This window comes from Camponotus floridanus, unplaced genomic scaffold (genome assembly GCF_003227725.1).
Source record: "Camponotus floridanus strain SB8 unplaced genomic scaffold, Cflo_v7.5 scaffold6, whole genome shotgun sequence".
NCBI classification, from domain to species: domain Eukaryota; kingdom Metazoa; phylum Arthropoda; class Insecta; order Hymenoptera; family Formicidae; genus Camponotus; species Camponotus floridanus.
In genome coordinates, this window is record NW_020229769.1 from 3168548 (window position 1) to 3178362 (window position 9815).

The 9815-nt window shown below is 33.0% G+C and overlaps 1 protein-coding gene across 2 annotated transcripts; it reads right to left on the minus strand.

Annotated features, from left to right (window-relative positions):
• Positions 1 to 4583: 4583 nt before the first annotated feature.
• LOC105253346 lies at positions 4584 to 6607 on the minus strand. Of its 2 annotated transcripts, XM_025413076.1 has the most exons (5): positions 6545 to 6607; positions 6086 to 6278; positions 5906 to 6026; positions 5641 to 5799; positions 4584 to 4679 (listed from the first exon to the last, which is right to left on the minus strand). In XM_025413076.1, the coding sequence occupies exons 1-5, from the start codon at positions 6585 to 6587 to the stop codon at positions 4641 to 4643; spliced, it is 555 nt and encodes a 184-aa protein (XP_025268861.1). In that variant the 5' UTR covers positions 6588 to 6607; the 3' UTR covers positions 4584 to 4640. The 2 variants fall into 2 exon arrangements, 1 of the variants encoding a protein (XP_025268861.1); XR_889371.2 differs by lacking the exons at positions 6086 to 6278; positions 6545 to 6607 and having other exon boundaries at positions 5641 to 5794; positions 5906 to 6027.
• Positions 6608 to 9815: the final 3208 nt, after the last annotated feature.

The window sequence follows — 9815 nt, forward strand, 5'->3', positions numbered from 1 at the left end:
AATTTAAAATTCAAGAAATATATGTATAATATTCCGCATACATTATTTTCGTATCTTAAATATGTAGGGAAGGATTTGCCACGATCGCGTTAAATCATTATTTTCGAATTATGTTTGCGCTCTGACCTTATTATTGTAATACCTCGTTTTTGTGTTTTGATCTCGAATGTTCGCGATGGTTGATTTTTTGGATATGAGCCGAGCGTCGTGAGCTGACTAGGCCACGTATGAGACCCAAAAGAGGGGGTAGGAATTGCGAACCGAAAAGAGGCAGTCGTGGCCGAGTTCTGCGAGGAATCACACCTCTGTAATAAAAGCCATAATAAAAGTCTCTCTTCTCTATAATAGCATATTTCCTAAATATTACGTAGTAGTAAGTCAATCTCCCGCATATTTCCTAAATATTACGTAGTAGTAAGTCAAACGGTATTTAACCTTCGCCGCGTGCTATTGTCAAGGTGACGATATCAATGCGTACAGTCGTTTCGTCAGTCGTCGGAGAATGCTCAAATAGGAAAGACTGAACTGAGTCGCTCCGTATATCAAATTGCAAAAAACACGATCATTTGTTACAATTATTATAATTAGCAAATAGTAAACTCGTCAGTAAATCAGCGCGAGCTATTTTAGATGACTTATTCATTTAGATGTCTAAAGAGTAATAAGGAAATTAAAATATCGTACACATACACATACACATACATTATTGTTTTATTTGATTAATATATTTTCGAATATCTCGTGTCATGTTTCGCCGAGAATTTGCTTTTCAGATTCAGAATGTACAATGATATACGAATTACAGAATCGAGTAACTAAAGAAAAGTCGCGAGATACATTAAACTTTTATTAATATATCTAACTAAAGAAAAATCGCGAGATACATTAAACTTTTATTAATATATCTAACTAAAGAAAAGTCGCGAGATACATTAAACTTTTATTAATATATCTTATTAATATATATTATTAATATATAAGAATTAACTTTAAACTCAAGAAATATATTATATATGTGTGTATATACGTGTATGTATGTATATGTGTATGTATATTCCACATATGTTTATCTCTTCGTATCTTAAATATTTAATCGCAATAAATTGTCACAGTATTCAATCTTCGCCTGTGTTATTGTTGAACAATATCAATACATGCGGTTCTTTTATTATTCGCGTGGCGACACTTGAGTAAGAAAGACTTCCATCCGTATCGGTCCATATTTTCTTTATATATTATCTTTCGAGATATACTATCATTTTTTACAATAATTAGCGATAATTGGTAAGTGACGCTTATTTATCAAGACTATTTATTTCGCGCGATTTATTCATTAAGATAATAATCGCGAAACAATGGCAAATAACAATTATAATCCGATATTTAGAATCATTAATTAATTATTTAATGCTTCCATTTGAATATACCTCGCGTTTACATTTTTTATTTAAATAATATAAAATCGTGGAATCAATCGATCAGAAACGCTATTTGTTAAAAACAGAGGTAGCATTGCTGCGAATGGCACGCAAATTTGATTATGAAATTTTCAAATGTCAGGAAAATCGATCATATGGTTTCCATATTACTCTTCAATCACAACTTAATAGAGCTTGCGCTGTAAACAATTGATTCTGCATCGGGAGTGTCGTATATAAAATACCGCGCGATCGTCATATTGCTAATTAGTGCGCACTAATTAATCGTATTTTCGCGAGTGAGTGTGAGTGCCATGAAAAGACAGGAAAATGTGAACAAGAGAAAAGGAACAAACCTGGAGAGGCATCAGCCAACGGCAGAATAACCAAGTAAGTACAGTAATTTATTTAATTTATTACTCATTGTAGTTGTGAAAATGATTTTTTATTTATTTGCGATAATCCGTTTTATATTATTATACGATAATGTATATAAAATATCTTTTAAAATAAATGTAGCCGCAAATTTCTTTGTCAAAGAATTATGCAAATAACTTCGAGTTTACAAATTGTCGCAAATTAAATAGAATCGTTACATCTCTCACAGATCTGCGCAAATTTTATACGAAAAGTTTTAAGCAAAATTTACGTCAAGCACTCCACAGGTCTCCACAGAAAAAGAAAAGATTTTTTTATGAAAAATATTTTCTCGTGACTTTTTTAAGGTCAACTAATTGTTAAATTATTTTGAAAAATTTAACAAAACTGAAAAAAGATTACCGATGAAATATCTGATGGAATATCATGACATATCTGGATGGATATAGAATGCTGGGATCCTTTAAAAAACTTGAATTATATAAATCAGTTATTAATTTTTGCATTTAATCTTCTTCCCGCGAAGTTATCATAATTCACGTACGATATGGATCTTTAAAAAGATTTACTAATTGTCTCGCATACTCGTTGTCTGACTTTCGCGTCCAATCTATGCGGAGCGAACTCGAAGCCTATAGTATCCGATAGTGAAAACCTAGACGATACATTCTTTTCGAACCGTAGACACGTTACCGAGCATGGCTATTGTTCCGTTCATGCCTGTATCCATCCATTTACCGTTCTTGTGTGGTCATTGGAGTACATATGGCCGATATATATCCAAAGAAGCCGGAGGCTACCGAATTACAATGGTGAAAGAACGGCCTTTCTCCGGGCCGGTTCTTACACAGACATATACGGAAGTCGACGCAGGTGTGTAAATTTGCATGCGCTTTGTGCTATGGTTGCGCCATATTTATAAAGGGCATACGCGCGATTTTAAATAAAATCTCGGTTGAAATGTGAGCGAATCAATTGTGATCTCTTGACCGTTGATAGTTGATATCTGGTCTTCTAGAGATGTATAAGTGAATATTATAATTAACTCTAAAATATTGCAATCTATTTATAAACAATTATTTTTACTTCCAAACAACTTATTATTTTTATTTTTATGTGTACATTTTATGATTATTTCCCATGACAGAAATTAAATACAAAGTAACTAAAGTAAGATATATATATATATATATATATATAAATTTTAATTTTTTAAATTATATTATTATGTATATTAATATTTATTTTGAAATTTTGAATCATTATATTATCAAGGAATCTATGAATAATCATAAAATGAGATTTCTTATTATATATATATTTACATTAATAATTTTATTATAATAATACTAATAATTTGACCGAAATAAATACAATTGATAATTAATTAAATAATTTTAATCATTAAGATTTAATTATACTGATATCATAAAATCTACACAAATGAAAATAATTGTTTATAATACTAACTATTATAATACTCACTTATTACAATTGAAATAATATCATTATATATATTTTTGAATTAATTGTTAAATATTATTAAATTATATTATTAAATTATATTATATTATTAAATAATGCAATTCGCATTCGTGTGCATTCGAATCATGGTATTTATATGGTAATTACATAAAAACCTACTTCGCTTCTTTTTATCGTATTGAAGAACAACTCGTCGTAAATTGTAAGCACATCTGGCAAATTTTTATTTCGTGTGTTTGATATAAAGCTGCTTTTCTTCTCTAATTCTTCTTTACGAATTTTGAATTATCTTTTTGCAGTGCTCTGAATTAAACTTTTTAGAATCATTTCTGTTACGTTAGTTTTTGCGATTCTTCATTACAAGACTGCTCGTTGCGGAGTTAAAGATCACCAAAGTCAGCCGCGTTTTCCGGGAAAGTAGACAAGCGCGAGTTACGATGACATTATTTTGGATACAGAAGATACACAGAAGTATCGAAGACACGAATAAATCACCGATGAGTGTCCGTCGAAGAGCGGAAATCCCGTTATTCGGTGAACACATCCGAGGCCGACATTTATTTCGATTCGCCGCGACTAGGTACGCAATGCGCGCGCATCCCGCATGAATATTTACATCCAGATGGTGTACATAAATAGTACTCAACGAAAAAATGGGTTAGACCCGGGATACACCCACCCCCGTGCCGTAGATATCCGCCGGAAGCGGTCACAAATTCTCCGAGTCTCCGGCACAACCGCATTGCGCATTACTCTCTTGGATCCCCCTTCTTCCTTTCTATGCGCTTCCTTTTTCTACCTCGCTCTTTTAACTTGCGGCTGTGTTTTTGAATTATATTTTTCGCTATAAATTATTTTCATCATGGTATCCCAAAATTAAAAGCTATCGATCCGCCATAAACATAATTATAATATTTAATAATAATTATAAAGTATAATAATAATTATAATAATAATTATAAAGTATAATTATATTTACAATTATATAAAGTATATTAATTATACCATAAAGTATACTACTAAAATTATATTATAAAGTACATTAATTATGCTTACAATAAAGTATAATAATTATACTTATATTTATAATAATAATTATAAAGTAATCACAGTGCATAAAATAATTGAAAAATTGCAAACTTTTTTCTATAAATAAATTTAATCTCAATTAACACAAGTCGTGTTTAATATTACAAATACACGAAATAATCATTACACGTTTATTAAACTATAGTATTTGACATATACATATGTTATAACGACATTATTAGCTATAATTATAAATATATGTTAAATGTCGGATCTTGCAAGCTGAAAATTCCTATGACAATTCACGTCAAACTTATTTCTCAAATGGTGTTAATGACACGATCGATATTCTTTTATGCAGCGATTTCTCTGGAAGAATAAAAATAACGCTATCGTTTCTGTCTTTTTCTAATATTCTTTATCTCTCATTTTTTTACTCATTTCGACAAGTAACATTTAATATCTACAGGAGATAATAAATATAAAAATGTCTAATTATATTCGAATATAAAAAGAAATGCTAAATAAAAATAAATATTACGCGTTAGTTTTGCTTATCTGGATATTTTGCTCTCTCAAAATTTTCAAAACGACAATTTTCTCAAAACGACAAATAACGTCTACTTTATGGCGCATTCATGACGAATGGCGTATTACGTGTATGCGCGAATGAAATATCGCTTTTATCAGACCAATCGTCGTCGTATCCCATTCAGTATTTTGGGATCACGTACTGCACCATACGTGCGTGCTCGCTCGTTCGCGCTAACGTTTTCGCATTTACGTTCTTCCTATATTTTACACATATCCGGAACTCTAATCTCCCTGCACTCTAATCTCTTTAATCTCTCTATATATACATATATGTTTGCTCTTGTTTTACTCTCATGATGATAAATCGATTGCCAAATATATACGATCCGCAGAGTGTTGTTAATCTCGCATAAGCAAAACTAACGCGTGATTACTTTTCACTCGGATAATTAACACAGAAAAATAAAGTTTCGACATACAAAAATGAAAAAATATTAAACATATGATATAATCAAAAAATATTGAGATTAATGTAATTAAAAATATATAATTCTTACTCTTTCAATTTTTAATCGTTATAGGAAATATTTATTATGATATTAATTACGGAATGTGACTAAAATACTTAGATATTATTAACACAAAAATGTTCTATTGGATATTTTTAAAAAGGAATGCAAGAGGAGATGTTTCTAAAAAGGAAAGGATTGAAATGTCATTTTAAAAATACAAATTTTTCATTTTTTTTACTTGTCTTTATTATTATCTATTTTTGTGTTACTTTTCCTACACTTACCTTATTTCTACTATGATTACGTAACGATTCCTCAGACTTGTTCAATTCGTTCATCACGTACTCGATGTCCTCGGCTTCCATTTGCGAATCGCGACTATCGCCATAAGTGTTCACGCAGATCGTTTTCGTATGTTCGCTCTTGTCGCTCGCCAAACTGATCTAGACGAAAAGACGCGGAACGCGTGCCGCAATAAAGGAGATGAGATTGCGTCATGAAATTCTATTCTAATCTTGACACACATATACGTAAAAGGAGGGCTCTTACTTTAGATTCGCTCGAGCAACAGCGTCTTCGGTCGAGTCGAAAAAATCTCTTGAGACGATAGCAGCAAACCGCGAAGGGAAAAATCAGGAAGAACATCGCGTTTAGTAAAAATTCCATTTTCCTGAAGAATACATATCGTTAAATTGCGACTGTGCAGTTTTACCTATTGTATTTTATTACCTGCTGCATATCCTGACGGTTCTCCTTCGCGTTTCCGGATGCACCGGTGCACCGTGCTCATCCCTCACCACTCGATTATAATATCTTAAGTCTCGTTCAAGGTACCTCGACATTGTGCTGGTTTCCAGCAACGAATCTAAACCCCAACGACCCATCCCCGGAATGTACAAGCCCATAAACCATTTCAGAAAACCTGAAAAAGAAGAAACGAGTTCTTCGAAATATATAATATATCGTTAAAATATAAAATAAATTGTACCAGAGATACAATGTTAGGATAAGAATTAATTAAAATTTAAGAATGTATACAAATCGCGTTAAATATGTACAATTTTGCTAAAAAGTTAAAAATATAACACATTAATAGAATTGCTTGTTTTAAAAAAAATTATGAATTATAAAAAGATATATTAAAGCAAGTAAATTTTTTTTTAAATCTATTGAAACGATTACACTAACCCATGAGAAGCAAAAGCAATATTAAGGAAACGATGAAAAGCATAACATCCAAGGTTACGTCCGAGAAAATTTGGCGATGATGCGACGGGACGGGACCGCGAAATCCAGCGGCATGATAAAGTTCGAGCGGCATCGGTTGACAGCTGGTGCCACGTGCGTCGCCCACGCACACGCATAAACAGTGCAACGTGCAGAAGCAACGATCCATTTTTCGTATCTTTATCTTCCTGATAGCCACCGGTTCCTCGAGATGGTTTAGCAATTGCACTGGAAACGCGACCGTATCTACAACTTGTGCACGTACGCACGATCTTTCGCGTATATTTCGGAGGGCGCTGTGACAAAAACATTCGTACAATACTCCACACTACAATAATTTATGCGTTGCCAAATCAATTTTTTTCTATTTTCCGTTTAAATTTATAGAGAAAATCGAGTCGTAAAAAAAATATGTACAGGAAATCGTTGAATAAGAAATTAGGAGGATTAATTAAATGTTACTTAAACATGGGTTTAATTCTTTAGAAACGGTCATAAGTTATCTTTTTTTTAGTTATCGTGGGTCATTAAATTTTTTTTACCAGAGCAGTAAAACTCGTTTGTAGGCAGCTCGCCATAAAGATTCAAGCTCACTGCTTGGTTCCGTCGAGGTTGAACTAGTCTCTTAGGAAATGTAGCGTTTACCCAAGATTCTGGAAGGTTATCGGGACAGTCCGTGATCTTTGACTGATAAAACGTCGGAATCAGTCCCGTATTAGTAATTACGACCGTTATTATAGTATGATCGAGTGCAGTGCTGTTCACGTTTACTTGACTAATGCGGCCCATGGATCTAAAGTTTACAGATTTAAAAAAATAATCGCACATATATAATTTAATTGAATTTTAAAATTATATTAGAATATCTTCGATTTATCCTCAAGTTTTATGACATATTAAAAATAATTTAATTTATAAAATATCGTTCAATGATATAGAAACAATTTAAAACATCAGCTTACATTGATACATTAATTAGATTGATATATTTATTTCATTGTAAGCACTTTGTGAGTTTTAATATTAAAAATTAAATATTTTATTTTATTTTATTTTGTTAAATTAAATTTTTAATTTAATTTTTAATTTTTAATTTTTAGATTTTAAATATTTAATAATTTTTAGAATATTTAATTATAGATATTTATTTCATATTTACATAATCCTTTTTAAATTATTATTAGCTTAAAAAATATTTAATCTTTACATTAAATATTATATATTGCAGAGTATGCTATTTCAAAATTATATTCTTTTATTAGCTATGAAACGTAAAATTAAATTTTTTTAAAAAAGAGATCTAGTACAGGTAACTTTAAGCAATTCGAAATCAAGAAATCACGGATATTGAGGGAATTAACATAAAGCATAGGTGAAATTAGAGTTGCTAATCTCAATCCTTTAGCTGAGGGTCAATATGCATCGTCCCTCCCGAAACTCACCCTCCTGCGAGCGCGGCATTATAATCCGCTCCGAATTCGATGTCGATCGCAGACACGTGTGGCGAATGATACTCCAGAGCGAGAAACTCGCGGCTTCCACTTCCGCTCGCACTGTACTTGATGGGCTCGCTCGGCACGGATGCGAAATTGCTCAAGAAGTAGCAACCAGGTCGACCGGCGACGCGAGCTTCCTGTCGACACGTGACACTAGATCGAACGGTGGTCCGACCTTCGACAGCCGTTGGGCGGAAATGTTCGCGAGAATGTGAGGTGGTTTCCGGACAGGGGAGGAGAAACGTACGTTTGTAACACGCATCTGTAACCCGTCGTCTGCCATCGTTCGATAAACCTCGAGATGACGTATTATAGTTCGCACGGGTGCAAATAGTTCGACAGGCGAAATCTAATCGATTGCTTTAGGTGCTATTCCCCATGATAGGAAAAAGTCTCCCATCTCCATTATTTTTAATAATATATATTTTAATTTATATTAATATATTTTAATTTATATCAATTTATATCAATTTATATTAATATTTATTAATTTATTAATATATATTTTAATAATAATACTTGACAGACATGAAGTTTCGCGGATTCTTGATAAAAATGATCGCTAATATTCGTAGAAGGAGTAATAATAAAAAAATTGATAAAATTAGAATCATTGTAAAATGATAAAAATCCTTTTTCGTTGGAAGTTTTATAACGTCGTTTGTCGATCACGCGATTTGATAGAACCCAAAAGAGGAACCAAGTCCGCAGCGCAATAATTCAAAACGACATAACAACGACGGGCTCGCGTAGCGTGGAACCATCAGCGCGTACATTTGTGAACGCGAGACAAATTCGGTATCTCGTTCAAAAACGAGACGCGGGTCGAATTCCTCGTCTCGCGTATCACACAGAGAACGAGCCGACGTACATAAAAATCCGCGCTATCCCTCGCCGGACACCGGACCGATTTGTATGCAACTGTCCGTTTCCCGTCGTCCCGGACAAATCTCCTCTCGTAACGTTTCACGCGAGGGGGAGGCAGGGGGAGAATATAAGTATTAAATTCGTGCGCGATAAATCATGTTACACAGCGAGAGCAGCGGGCGCACTTAAAGCGTCTCGCGCGCTCGACGCTTACGAAGGGGGATGGGATCCGGCCAGGTATAGCCCGAGGATAGGAAGGTTATTTCCAGTGTTGTTTCATTTATTGCACCTGTCATACGTACCGCGTCGTGCCTACGGTAGGCCAGGGGCTGATTTTTCAAACAGGTTCCACTGACATGTCCGCACCGATCCGGTTGCTTCGCAAACGCCGCGAATCCCACGCCCGCTTTGTCGCACTCGTTACCATTCTCGTTGATGCTGCTCGCCGGCACCACGAGATACTCGTTCGCCTCGCCTAGATCGAAATATTTTAGGAAATATTCCCAATTATAATTTTATTTTTAATTATAATTGTAATTATAATTTTAAATATTCTTAATTATAATTTTAATTTATTATATTTGAAATATTTTTAATTATAATTATAATTTTATTAAAGCGAGCTGTCGACTCGATGTCACTCAAAGTTGTTTTATGTATTGGTGAAATTGATTGACGAAATCATTTTTCGAAGTGTCAAACTTTTTATAATTTTACGTCACGTTGCGAATCTTGTTAAACGACACAATAATTAAAGCATGAAATCTTGTACGATATACATTTTAATTTCGTATCCATCAATCCATATTTATTTTATTAATGTTTAAGATTTTTAATAAGAAAAGATTTCATTCTTAAACATGATTATA

What these genes read in the sequence shown, in the direction of transcription:
- LOC105253346 (XM_025413076.1), bottom strand. Translation starts at nt 6,587, where the DNA reads ATGCTTTTCATCGTTTCCTTAATATTGCTTTTGCTTCTCATGG. An exon ending in ACCGTCAGGATATGCAGCAG is followed by an intron (nt 6,027 to 6,085) that starts GTAATAAAATAC and finishes TGTATTCTTCAG; the next exon opens with GAAAATGGAATTTTTACTAA. An exon ending in GTAATCATAGTAGAAATAAG is followed by an intron (nt 4,680 to 5,640) that starts GTAAGTGTAGGA and finishes TTATTCTTCCAG; the next exon opens with AGAAATCGCTGCATAAAAGA.